Consider the following 14714-nt stretch of genomic DNA (forward strand, 5'->3'; position numbering starts at 1 on the left):
TGCAAACTACCGTTAATCTATTTAAGAGATCGATATTCATTTTTCATATTTTTTCAACATTTTCAACAGACTAATACGGATTAATCAAAAAAAAAATGTTTTTGTTTGTTTTCGTAAATTTGAAATACAAGCAGTTTTTGTTGTCTTGTATTTTTCAGTCACCCGATACGCAGGCGTGGCAGAATGACTATTTACAAGGGACAGGATGCGAGATGTATACAGAAACATTATCTCCCTCATTCACAGGGATGTCCTTCCCTCAGGCCAGCGAGTAAGCAATAATAAAAATCTACCTAATTAACCTCATTCTAACACACGCAATTATCAATCAATCAAAATATTTGTATTTCGGTGATGCATCCTTTGATCAAAATTTTTAATTTATAATCGTAAATTTTTTTTTTTTTTTTAATTATTTCAAGTAAAGTTTTGTGTGTGTTAGTAATTAATTCTAATAGTCCGAGATTCAACGTTATCAAATTATTTACCATCGAATACTACCTGTTCATATCGTACAGAACTGCTTTAGCACCACTCGTTCAAATATAACTAATTTCACGTTTCATTATTTAATTAATTTGAACTTTCACACAATAATTTCATTATTTATGTAATAACTATTGCCTATATATAAAAAATTACTTAAAATAAAAATATAGGCAATATTATTACATTAATGATACAAACACTGTATGAAAACTCAAATTAATAATACATATAACCAAACGATAAAAAGGTTTAAAAAAATTATTTTCGCTTACGATTCTGAATTCGATTCAAATCGATAATTATTTCGTAAAAAATAAAAGAGCCAGGCCATATCCTTGTTCCTCGCGATAAAAACTTACATCTTTTCTGTTTTTTATCGTATTTTATTTCGATTAAATGCAATAATGACATATTTTAGATCGTATTTTCTTCGAAAGTTAACGATTTTCGAAAACATGGGATCAACTATCCAATTTAAAGCGTTCCTCCATCTCTTACCTTTTTGGATCTAGATTGTCCATTAAAGCAATCCGGAGAACTAGGTCCAATCTGATATCAGAACATGATGCCCCCCCCCCCATCAAACTCTGTAACTTTTGTTCTAGATTTTTTTGTTAGTTAATTGCAAAACGAGCTATAGATTGAAATGGTCCACCCTATATACGAGAATTACACTGTACACTCAAATTTTAACCGAATTATGAGGAGGTATATTCATGGAAAGAGATGCGTTGAACTCTTTATCTATTTAACGAGTTTCCACAATTGTATATTTATTATTTGAATTTTTAGTTTGTTTAATATTTTTTCTGTATTTGTTTAAACAAATTTTTCCGTAGTAAAATGCTTACCAAATAATTATACACCGTGTACTTTCACCAATGCAGCTAATAAAACGGTTTTTTTTTTTTGGGAAAAATGACCGAAGAAAAATTTGATCTTTTATGAAAGGTTCAACTTTGACGTTGATCTTCTTCGAACAAGAACAAATTTCATTTTCGTTTAAAACCGTTAAAGTACAATTATGCTACATTGCCTGAAAACTGGACATCGTGTGTAGAATTGCAAGAAAAATAATCGCTGTACATAAAAAAAGTAGAATGAACACCCTAACCCCACCGCTCATTTGTTTGACCCCCGTCATTAAAAAATGTTTGGTCATGTGTTTTCTGTAAATCGCTCCTAGAAATTTAAAAAAAATATGTTTTGAGATTGTATTTTTTAGATAAATATTGACATAGAGATTGATCTGTGAATGACTTTAGAGTGAGTTTGTAAGGGAAACCAGTTTTTAATTTTTGTTGTTTTAAGTTTGCATGCGTTTTTTTTTAATTTATGTATTGTACGCTACTGTTTTTTAATAAAACAATACGCTACTGTTCTTTTACTATTTTGTAAATAAAATAACCAGCTTTTTAACACACACCTGTGATATAAAATATCTCAATCCACAAACATTTTAATCTAGAAGCATTTTTAAATGTATCATCATTTTTTCTATATATTTTTTTTGTTCGGGGTCATGCGTTATATTTAACAGTCACTTCAAAATCGCTGCAAATTTGAGGGGATAATAATTTTCTTATTTGGGACCTTGAAAGTTTTTAGCTACACTCAAAATAACAAACATGTCTAACACCTTAGTAATAGCAATTTCCAAGGTCAGACGACGTACATTCCGAATTCTGCTGTATTAAGTGTTGGACCAGATGATTTTTGCGTTGTTCTACAAACAAAGACGAAAGTTACTATGTCTGATTTCGGTAGGACATTTTTTTCATTCTCAGAATGTCTGCATGAACTACAGAATTGGGCCCAGAAAGAAATAAAGTATCTTATGATTTCATTCAGGTTATAAAAATATGAGTGCCAAATTTCATTCCACTCCGTTCAGCCGTTTCAGCGTGAAACTCAAACAATATCTCTTTTATACTAGAGTGGATCCAATTCGACAGGATCCTCAAAATTTTAGAAATATTTTTTTTTTTTTTAATCGTCTATTTAGAACATACGAACAAAAATTAAGTAGAATTAAACCTTCGTGTTATTACAAAATTATGCTTTGCAATTTTTATTAATCATCGCTCTTAATGGGTGTCCTAAAGAACAGAGTCTCAAATTTCCAACCATTCTGAAAGAACTGTCAAATATAACGCCTGGACCTGTATCTATTTTAATTGAATATTAAAAATGAAATTAAATCCGGAATATTAAAAAAAAAAAGCAATAAATAAAATTTATTTTTTTAATTAAATATTAAAAAAAATTGTTGATTCAGGATTTAATTTCATATCAGTGTTGCCAACTTTGAATTTGTAAAAAAATTGATATTAATTGAAGAACAATTGCTATTTTGAGACAATTTATGATTTCCAAGGATATCTTATATCATTAACAAGCTAGCCCAAAAATATTAATATAAAAAAAAAAATTATATATCAAAAATTACTCCTCAAATCATGTAACCAATGCCTGTAAGAATTTCTAAGACAAAAAAAGTTAGCAACATTAAAAACTTTGTTCAAGAATTTTGTAATGAAAACCGTTTTCCACAAATCACAAATTATTTCCATATTTTTTGGAAATGATTTTAAAATGAATGTCGCTTTCATTAAATAAGCCAATTTAAATAAAATATTAATAAATTAGTTAAATTATTAAATGCTAAAATTTAAATACTTTAGTAAAAAAAATTTTTTTTATTGCTAAAATTTACAAAAAATTTAGTAAAAATTGTATAATTTTTTTATTGCTAAAATCTACTTAAAAAAAACTTTTAATGCTAAAAAAAATAATTAAACAAAAATAGTTTAAAAATAGATTAAAATAACTAATTAAACACCGCTTTCGTAGACAATTTTTTAATCAATTATTGATTTTTTTCACAAAATAATTTTTAGTCATAGATCACTTTTTAATGAAAGTTTACAAATATTATTTTTTTTTCTAAATAGAAAGTATTTTTAATTTTAATCTACAAAAAACTTTTTTCCCCGAATTTAGATTATGCTTCACAAAATTAAAATTGTTACTACTGGCAATCGAAATGAAAGGCGGTGAAGAAGGTAACGATTCGAAAATATCAATAAATCCACGCGGAGCAAAAATACAAGCGAACACACAAGGGTTTTTTATTGCACAATCAGCGGATGAAGTTAAAAGGTAAACTTTTATTCAAAAACTTTTTGTGATAATTAATTCTAAACACTTGATATATACAACTTTTTCATGGAATCACCCAACTACCAAAAAATTAATGATCGTATAATTTTAATACAAAATTTGTTTGATTATTCTTTTTTTAGAGCATGGTTTTACTGTAAGGCGTGTCACGATGAAATCAAAGATGAAACGCTGATTAAAAAATGCAAATGCAAAAATTGTGAGTTACTGCCACATATTGTTTTCTTAAAAAATTTTCCAATTTTTTTTACAATCAAATTTCTTGATTTTATTATTATTATTTATTTTTTTCAATATATTTGAAAATTATTTTTTCTAAAAAAAACTCTATTTTGCATACAAATATTTTTTCTCATTCGAATTTCTATCAATATATAATTAATACCTCTGCCTTTTATTTTAAAAAATAGTTTCAAAATACAAAATCAGATATTTTAAAAGTAGTGATTTATTTCAAATTCAATTTTATTATTCAAAAATATATTTATCACAATTCTTATTGATCAGTTCGATTGCATGTAATTGCAAAATCCAATACTTCTACTATTTTTTTTTTATTTATTAAAAATTTCTTTTCGAAAATTTGAATAAATGAAAAAAAATTTTATACATATTTTAAAATTTGACAAAAAATTAAATTTTTTTTATAAGGCACCGTTTGTGTCAAAATAATTATGCCGAAAGCCGAGTACTATTTTCTGTAATTTACTGCAGAAATTTTTTTAGGGCATATGTTCAGGGGCGAGGGGTTGCGAGATTCATTCGTTATCGGGGAAAACACTTTGTTCAATATGGTTATTGCTTAATATATAGTTAACTGTTCATGATAAGTTTGGAGCGCTATAAATAAGAATCCTTGCATTACACAGAAAAAAAGTTTCAGATAAAAGTTGTAGAAAATAATATTCTCTACAAAAAAGGTCCCTTCTATTTTTGTCGTATAATTCACGGTTTATGATATATTTGATAAAACATGTTTTCCAAAATTCCGGCTGAGGCTACATTCGGTAGGATACCCCTGAACATATTCCAAGGACAACTGTTTTTTCTCTGGTTATTGGAGTAAATTTTATAAAACAACTTTGCGATAAAACATATTTATTAAAATGTTTGAATACTGACAAAAACGGTGCATCAAAATTTGTATTTTGTCAAATCTTAAAAAAACATTTTTGTGCACATTTTTTCAAAAACAAAAAAATTTGAAAAAGCACGAGCATTTTTCTTAATTTCAAAATTTATTTTTTATTTTAAATCAAAAACGACATTCTTATAATCACAGACATAGCAAAAATAAGGCGGATGTACAAAAAATTATAATCAAAATTTCATGGAAATACACACACGAAACGAAACAACCCCCCCCCCCCTCCCAAAGAAATTTGTTCTTTTGAGCTTGTAAATAGCTTTAAAAAATTAATAACTTAAAAAAAAAAGAACTTTTTTAAAAAAATTTACTAATCAGTTTCTATTCTGTAAACAAAGTTTTCATTACAAAAAAACCACAACAGAAAAGGCTTTTGAAAATTTTTGGTTTTCTAATTTTTTTCTTTTGTTGTGTTTTTTAATTTTATTTTTTTTTTTTCTGTTTAATGCTGTGTTTGTGTTTATTGGTGGGTACGATGATTTTTCTCCACAGTTAACTCACAAAAATTTTTCATTTGTTTTCATTTATTTTCGTAAAATGAGCGTTTTACAAATATTAATAATTTATTTTTTGGGTGGCTTGTAGTAGTGGCAGCCCAACAACGCCCTAACTGGCCACCTGAATTAGGTAACTTTTCACAGTCTTCAAGATCAAGTCAATTTCTATGTTCTTTTTATTATTCTCTTTGTGATTAAAATAAAAAAAATAAAAATAAAAATATAGAATAAAAAAAAATGTAATTAAAATAAGTAAATAAAAAGAATATAGAAATATTGACTTGAACAATTTATTTTTCTAGATCCTATCTGGCCTGCTGGATCAATTTAAATTTAATCGCTCGCTATAATTTATTGATTACCTATCTCTATTTTTATTTATTTATTTATTTTTTTGGAATCTTCTTTTCTCTTATAAATAAAGAATTTGCCCGTTTGTTATAATTTTTTGAAATTAGTGTATTTATTCGATACAGTATGTATTGACCAAAGTTCTTTGCATTAATTTCATTCCCTTATTTTTGAATTGATAACCTATATTTTTTTCTTTACTTTTTTTTTTAAATTCTAAACACCATTAATTTTTTTTTGGATTTTTGGAAAATCTACACAAAGTTTGTTATGCCAAATAATGTAGTTCTTAAAACTTGAAAAATTTACTAAATTGAACTATATTCTGAACAAATTGGTAAAGTATATTAATGCCTCCTACAGTTTTTTTTTACTAAACTTCACGCAACCTTTTTATCAAATTTTAGATTTAAAATTGATTAATCCTTTTATAGTTATTAGTTTTTATAATCAATTGCAGTAAAAATTTTTATGTGGTCAAGAGTAATTTGAATCAAAACTATCGATTACCCGTCGACTTCTTTGAGCCCTTCCTTTACAAGTTTTTAATGTAGTGTTTATATAAAAAAGAATTTTTCGAATCAAGTTGAGAGCTTAAGATATAGATGTCAAAGCTACGTAAAAACTTTATGACACATGTCAAAATGTTGTCGGATAAGTTCTTTTTACCCGACTGGGTGACAAAAATGAGTGATAATGTATTTATCAGTCTATATACAGGGCGTTCTAAGCTCATATAGACGAACAAAAAAGCTTTTTACCAAATTTCGAACTGAGGTCAGATTCGGGAGATGTGCCTATGGGAAAATAGAAAGATTTATGAATTCACAAACCTATCAAATTCATTAAATTAGTAGGTGTCACTTAGAGGAGACTATCATAAAACAATAATTGATTTAATTGGGTAGTGAATACTAAAAAAATAATTTTGTTGTTATTATTTATAAAGAAAACAAAAATATAAATCACCAATAGCCAGTTAGATGTGGGAGGTATCAAATTATATATTAATATAGGTACGGGGCAGGGGGGAATAAATTGTGTAATACAGAACACAAAATCTTAAACATTGTATCACTTTACAACTTCAACGCACAACTTACATACTTTGGTTTGTGTCGGTGTGTGTGTATCTCAGCATATATTTATCAAAACGGACAATTGTCCGTCTGGGAAACTTTATTCTCAGATTAACCAAGCAAAGCTTGGCTATATCCATTAAATCGAATATCAAGACTGTACTAATCAAATTACTCTTAACATATAAAAAGAATAGATTTAAAATGCAAATTAGCTAAAAAATAAATAAAAAAAACATATTCTTAAAATAATATAACCCCCTTAATTACAGCAACAGAAATTTCTTCTTCATATTTGTAATCTGTTTTAATTAGAACGAATTTAGTGCACAAAACACACAATATTGGAACTTTACGATTGACAGAATAAGTTCAAGGGAGAGAAAAAAAATTAATATTAAAACAAAAAGAAATCAACACAAATTAATTTTTTTCTTATAAACAATATATTTTTTATACAAATTCTTCTTAAAATATTATGCTTGAAAGTTTTTTCCGGAATGATATTATATTTGATAATATAAACACACAAATTTTTTTCTATTATTATATTATTAATATTTGCACAAATTTTATATTATATATTATATATATATATTATACATAATATTATATATTTCTTACAATATTATCGTGCATGATATAATTTTTTTTTTATATAATATGGCAATTTTTACATTTTTCATTATACTTTTTTATTTTCACCTTTAAACTTTTTTTTTTTCTTTAATTTACAAAATATATTATATATTTATTATTACTATTTTTATTATATTCCATTATTTTTATTTTATTAAATAAAAATTATGGAAAAATGTTTTTAAAATAATTGTAAAAACAGCAAAAAATTAATTGAAACAAAAAAAATATTTTTATATTAAAATTCATTTTTATTAATTACAGCTCAATATATTATTTTAGGTTTACACAATTTACACACAATTTTACACACTTAAAATATTTTACATATTTTAAAATACTTATTTTTTTTTTAATTATATTAATATTTAATAATTATTGATATTTATAATTCAATAACTTTTAGTGTGAATTTATAAATATCAAATAAAAACTATAGCTAAAAAAAAGTCAACAGAGAGTGGAAATAAAAGCCTTAAAAGCAGGCATGGGCGAGTTATTTTAAGTCGAAAACACCATTGTTATAACTTTATTGGGTCCCATAAACTTTATTGTGTGTCTCCTTATCCAAGTCCGCATTGCACATAAAGAAGGAAGCGAGACGGGTATACGACTCGTCTTCCTATCCCAGTAATGAGATAGGTAGAAAAAAAATGTTGTATTTTTGTCTTACTCGTAGTTTTGCTGGTCACTGGTTAGTTTGTCACTGTCTTACTCACAGAAGTATGAGTGTCTTCTCTAAGTCACGTTTGCTCATGGCTGCTTAAAAGGCAGGCTACATTTTAAAGGTAAAAGGTAATAAGATTTACAAAAAAACTCTAAAAATTGCACACTAAAAATAAATTTCATAAAATATACAAAACAAGAATATTTTATGATTTTTTAAATGAATTATAAATACCATAATAAATCCATCTCTAAACTTTTTTTTAAAAAAATGGAATAATTTTACAAAATTAATGAGAAAAAAAACCTGAATAAACCCTGGGCCATTTTTACTACAAAGATAAGAAGATAATCTAAATGGGTTTGGCGATTATCGCACCCAAAAGAAATTAATTGCAGAACAGAGATATGATTGATGTTTATTCTTTTGTTTTTGTTCCATCGACTCCGTATAATGGAATACAATCTGTAGGAATCCCTTTGTTTTTGTTTTTATCAAATTTTTTTTCAGATGTCGGAATGATGATGATGCAGTCTGGCATGGTGAAACAGGGACAAAACAATTCCGCTTCCCAACGATACCTTGAGGGTACGAGATACCCGTAACTCATAATACTATTGTACCTTTTAATATCAACAAATCAAATCCATTATTCAAATTCTATTTCTTTTTATCATATTTTAGTAAATTTTTTTTTTTTAATGCGATATATAAACAATTTTCTAATTTCAATTTTGGTCCTTCGAGCCGGATAAAACACAAACAAAAAAGTATATTTCTTATACATTTTAATTTAAAATTTTGGTCCTTCGAGCCGAATAAAAGAGAGAAATCTTTTACAATAATTAGAAAATGGTTTTGATTCTGTATTTATTTTTAGCTTCCATGAACCATAGAATTACTTTTTTTTTTGAAAGTTTTTCTTTTATTTCTCAATACTTTTTTTAATCAATTTTTTTGTTTTTTAAATGGGCTAATTTTATTATTAGTCATTGGATTAGCTTAGTGGTTCATGGTTATTAGTTTTTAATTATTGTCCATTCCATTATTATTCCATTAACATAATCGATTAATTTCAAGCAGCTTTTAATGAAAATTTACGAAAACCAATCAAAGCATATAATTCATAATTAAATACTACCAATACGCTTGCGCAGCAGAACAATATTTGATGTGCTAACAAAAAAACAAAACTAAATATTTTTTAAGACTAAATCAATTAGTTTGTAAAACACCCTCCCACTCCCACCCACGTTTAAAATGTTTATTATTTTATTTAATTTTATTAACACCAACTTAGTTACACCCGCAATTATTTATATCACCATGAATTAATTAGAATGCGTTCCCAAAAAAATCAAAAAAAAAAAAACAGATATACAACTTCCAAATCCTTGCCATCAATATATTAGTTTAGAGAACTTAGATTTTAGATGCTGTAACCTGCTCCATCTCAGGCTAATTAAAACGATTATTGCTTATCTCCTTGTGTCTCAAATCTCACTAGTCTTCTTTTTGAAATCCTTTCATTCTTCGTCGATCCATTTGCCTTTCGAGTATTGATATTTTTTTGTGTAATTTCTACAAGGTTGTTGGTTCTATTCATAAATGCCCAGGGTTCATAAGTTGGTTTTTAACATTGTAATTTCCAGGCTAACATGATAACAAAAATTTATTTTTCAACTAGGATTGCTAGGAATTATTATAAAATAGTTTACTTGCTTACAATTCCAAAGTCCCTTTTTTAAACAAGAATCCATAACTGCATTAGCAATGTTATCATACACATACAATTTATTAAAAATATACCTGATTACAACTGGTCCTTCGAGCCGGATAACAATTAACAAATAATATAAAAGATGTTACAAATTATCTTGATGAGAATTTAAAATTATCTTGGTGAGAAAAATTACTTATCAACGAGACGATTTATTTATTTTATTTTTTTCAATCAGCAAGTAAATTATTTTAAACTAATGAAAATAATTATAAATAATTTAACTCCTAATCGGTTGATGATACACAAATTTACAAAATGAACAGCGACTAACAATCTATATCTATCTCTCTCTGTTATGTCATGCGCATCACAGTGGCTACCTTCAGGAAAGGCGTCCGTGCCGTTCAAATGGTCGGCCGAGCAAGTATGTATTTTCAAAAACCACACGTAGCAAGATTCAAAAAAAAAAAAAATACAAAATTCAAAAAGAAAAAAAAAACACATTATGGATCGTTTTGATTAAAATTTTTAAAAAATATTTTTATTCTTGTATATAGTACAAAATTTTTTTTGGAAAGAGCACATTTGTAATTTTTATATATATATATATATTTTTATGTGCGTTGCGTGTTATAAAAATTCAATGTCGAAAATTTTTCGAGCCAGGTTCTAGTGTTTTTTTCTAGGTATTTTTAGGTTGATATTTTTCCATATATATATATTATACATACATATAATTGATATACAGGGTGTTCTTTTATTGTCTACAGACCTCTTCACTTCCTGAATAACCTGAAAAAATACGAAAGAAAATGCTCTTTACCAAATTTCAATCTGAAGCTTAATTTCCGAGATAATTAAATAAATAAATTAATAATAATTGATCATGCAATAACAGACCAATTAAACAAAAGATATGTACTTTCATAGTTTGAAGGAGTGACCTAAACGCAAAATTAAAACAAACATATCATTTGCTGTCTTTATCGTTCGTCACATTTAATTATCTAATTATCTCACTTTCATTCATTATTTTTATTAAAAAATCCCTTCTTAAGGGCCAGGGACTGACGATTTTGTCCATTGATTCTTGTTCTCCAATTTTTGCATATCCCTACTCCCTTCACAATATGATATAAATTGCCAAATACCTTTTTCTTTTTGGTTTAAATTTTTTAACTCTTTCAATTGGTCTGTTATTACACGAACTTTTTATTAATTGATTTATTGGATTATCTCGCAAATTAGGCCTCAGATCCAAATTTGGTAAAGAACTTTTCCTTTCTTATTTTTTCAGCTTATTCAAGCAGTGAAGAGATCTGCAGTCACTTATAAAACATCCTGTATATTTTTAGGCATTAGCAAATGTGAGTGTTTAAGAAAGTTTATCCTTTGTTTGTGAATTATTCCCCCTTGTTTAAAAAAAAGAAAAAACAAATAAGTTTTTTTTATGCCTCCCTACCATAATTATTCATGAATATATTTATTAAATGTTGTACTTTTGTGAATTATTGTATATTGTCAAGAAAAATTCAATCAATTTTAATGAATCGAACACACGTTTTTTCTCCCTGCCAAAAATTACACACAATTACAAAATATTTACACACAAAAAAAAAAAAAAATTTAGCAAAAAAAAAACACTCTCACTACATAAATACTCTGTTTTCTTTTTTTAAATATTCATCTATCTCTGTCTCTTGAATGTGCAACTTCTACTCCTCAATTTTGGGAACGTATTTTCTTACTATGTCTATGGATTTTGTGGGTCATTCATTATAAAAAATAGGTGATGACTACATTTATGCAAGTAAGTTCTGTTTCATCGTCTGCAAAACAAACCTTTAAAAAACTGGATCAAAATATATAATTTATATTTATTTTTTTAATTACACACATAATTAACCAAGAAAAAAAATACTTATTTAGGCACATTTTACACACACGCCACCAAAATATATTTTAATCACAATAAACAAATAAAAAAATACACACTTTTCTATTTTTGTTTCGATATTGGGTGGCCATTTTTAAACAATCCAGGCATCCAGTAACCAAATTCTATATCAAGTATATACTGTCAGCTCGTGACAGAAAAATATAATCAATTTTTTACAGTCTGCCATTCATTTGATGAAAAAGCAAGACTGTTCAATACATTAAATATTTATTGGCAGACGATTTTTCTCGTGCACAAATTCCAATCCCAATCGGAACGAATGGAATTCAATTGGAAAAATTCGCGACATTTGAAACCAGTTAATTAAAATAAATCTGATTTAATTGGCAAAAAAAATCGGAAATTTTTTATTAGTTCCGATTCAAGACTAGAATCGAATTGGAAATTTCATATTGTTTGGTGAATTGAATCGGAATTCAATCGGAATGAATTGGTAATTTGACTTTTGGTGAGCATAAAAGCGGATGCTCACTAAACTACTCAACTTCAGCTGAACTGATTTTTTCAAAAAGCTTATCTTAGACCCAGATAAATGGAGCCTGATTCGATAAAATGGTCCATCCTATATATAAATTTTTATTTTATTTATTTTTGAATAAAATGTTTATTATTTATTTATTTTTATAATTGTTGTAAAAAGAATCACATCATTTTATTATTATTTTAAAATCATTTCTTGTTTTCAACTTTTTTTTGTCTATTCAATTCTTCTTCATTGACATAATTCAACAAGTTCACCCAGAAATGTAGACAAGATATATATACTGCAATAGTGCGCATGCGTTGTAGCTCTTAGTTAAATAGCATGTAGTTTTGTTTACTTTTCATATATTTTTTGACTGATTCTACCTACTTCAACCAATTAGCATGTAGTTTCTCTTAGGCATGTCAGAAAAAAAAATAAAATGCTTGTGTTAAAAATTTTGGCAACTATTTTAAGGTTAGATTACAAAAATAAATTTAGCAGCCATTAAAATAAAAAGCATGTGCTATTACTATACACAGAATCTCATGGTTTACCAAATACCAAATCTACCATTAATTATCGATTTTTATGTCCTTTTCAACGACATGAAGTTATAGAATTCATTAAAAATAAGAAAATTAGGTCATAAGAGCATATTTATTTTCATGATAAATACTGGCCCTAGAAGGAATAAAAACAAAGCCAGTGTTCTTTTTTATAAGGCAAGTTCGTTTCAAGAAATAGAGAAGAAGTTCTCATACTTGTTTTTTAATTCGATGTACACTTGCGTTCAATAAAAACGTGACACTATCTATACAGGGTTTTTCAGTAAGTCTACTTCATAGGGCGTTTTAAAAAGTAGTAGTCACATTTACTTATATTCAATTCAATTCATTTTTAAAGTATACTACATTCTTTTTAACTAAAATGGCTGCTAAACTTTCTTAGAAAAACCTATTTATTTACTGATTTACAAGATTAATTAAATGGGAAATTTTAAATTTAAAAATAATGCGCGGTTTTCTGCAATTTTAGTACAGTATTTTAGTGTATGAATTTTGTGATTGTATTTGCAGATGACCATCAATTCCCTCCTACTTACACACCAGAGTTGACCAAGAAGGTGCAAGTGAGAGGTACACATTTTCACTTTTTTTTCATGTCCAAAAACAATATTTTGGTTTTTTATTACGTTTTTCTTTTAACAAATCACGTTTTTTTGTGAGATTTAAAATAAAGCACTGAAAATAGAAACAAAACAATCCACTTATAAAATCCACTTCAAACTTAGTATGTAGTTTTTTCACAACCGTAATAAAATGGCACTAATAACTTTACCATATTATGGATTAACAGCCAGGTCAAACAAAATTCTCTGAATTTACTAAAGCCGATCATTTGAGTCAGTCAAGCGAACGATAGAACTGAGGCCCAATATATGCTATCAAAACGGTTATGATAGCTATGGTATTTAAATGGGATTTACTAAAGCCGAAAATTGTTATACCGATTATATATATTGCATATAAATAACAGTTATGACAGTCAGTCAGTTAAATGTGAGAAGAGAGCTGGTCAGTCAGCCCTAATGTATGTACTGACTGTCATAACTGTTATTTACATGCAATATACAATCTGTATAAAAATTTTCAACTTTAGTAAATTGATTTAAATACCACGGCTATCATAACCGTTTTGATACCACATTTCTGACTCAAGTTCTACCGTTCGCTTGACTGATTGCAGTATGTGTGTGTACACAACTACTATAACCAATTCTCAAATGACCAGCTTTAGTAAATTCAAAGAATTTTTTTTTGGGTCTGACTCCCCCATTATTATCTCAATTGAGTTGCCTTAATGTGTACAAAGTTTCTCAGTAATATCTAACAGGGTGTGTCACAATGATCGCATTCAATAAAATATAGTAATGTAAAGAATAAAATTCTAAGAAAAAATATTCGGTACTATTAACTGTATTATTTGAATGCAGTCGTAACAGGTGACATCCTATTATTTTCAGTCCTCTTTTGTATAAAAAAAAATTCTAATTGCACTTGATATTCTAAAAACCTAATCTAACCTACAAACATTATCAAAAATCAGCCATTCAATAACATTAACGATTTATATGTTTGCTTGAATTTATGAAAATTAATATTAATTTATTAATTAATGAAATGAAATTATGTAGATTTATATTATTTAATTAATATACAATCGAAATTATTTATATAAAATAGAAATTATTGATTTAATAGCGATTTTTTAAATAATATACACTGAAAGAAATCATATTTTTTTATATATAACTTGTGGTCAATAATAATGCGTCATAATCTATGTATCAGATATATTTGATGGAGCTACACACATTAAAAAATGTATCTGATATACAGAAAGTATTGCGTTTTTTTTCCGCAAAATTATTGGTACAAATGGTGCCTCATTTAAAATATGAGGCTCCATTTGTATTAAAATGTTAAATATGAGGCACCGTTTGTGTCAATAGA

At 26.8% G+C, this 14714-nt stretch overlaps 1 protein-coding gene across 1 annotated transcript in view; it reads left to right on the forward strand.

Annotated features, from left to right (window-relative positions):
• LOC123290461 (calcium-activated potassium channel slowpoke) overlaps positions 1-14714 on the forward strand; it is a 165836-nt gene that overhangs the window by 135332 nt on the left and 15790 nt on the right. Inside the window, exons 11-15 of the mRNA XM_044870664.1 lie at positions 159-271; positions 3493-3651; positions 3795-3871; positions 8563-8640; positions 13278-13337. Coding sequence (XP_044726599.1) covers positions 159-271; positions 3493-3651; positions 3795-3871; positions 8563-8640; positions 13278-13337 — 487 coding nt within the window. The remainder of the gene's footprint in view (positions 1-158; positions 272-3492; positions 3652-3794; positions 3872-8562; positions 8641-13277; positions 13338-14714) is intronic.

This window comes from Chrysoperla carnea, chromosome 1 (assembly GCF_905475395.1).
Source record: "Chrysoperla carnea chromosome 1, inChrCarn1.1, whole genome shotgun sequence".
Lineage (NCBI taxonomy): Eukaryota > Metazoa > Arthropoda > Insecta > Neuroptera > Chrysopidae > Chrysoperla > Chrysoperla carnea.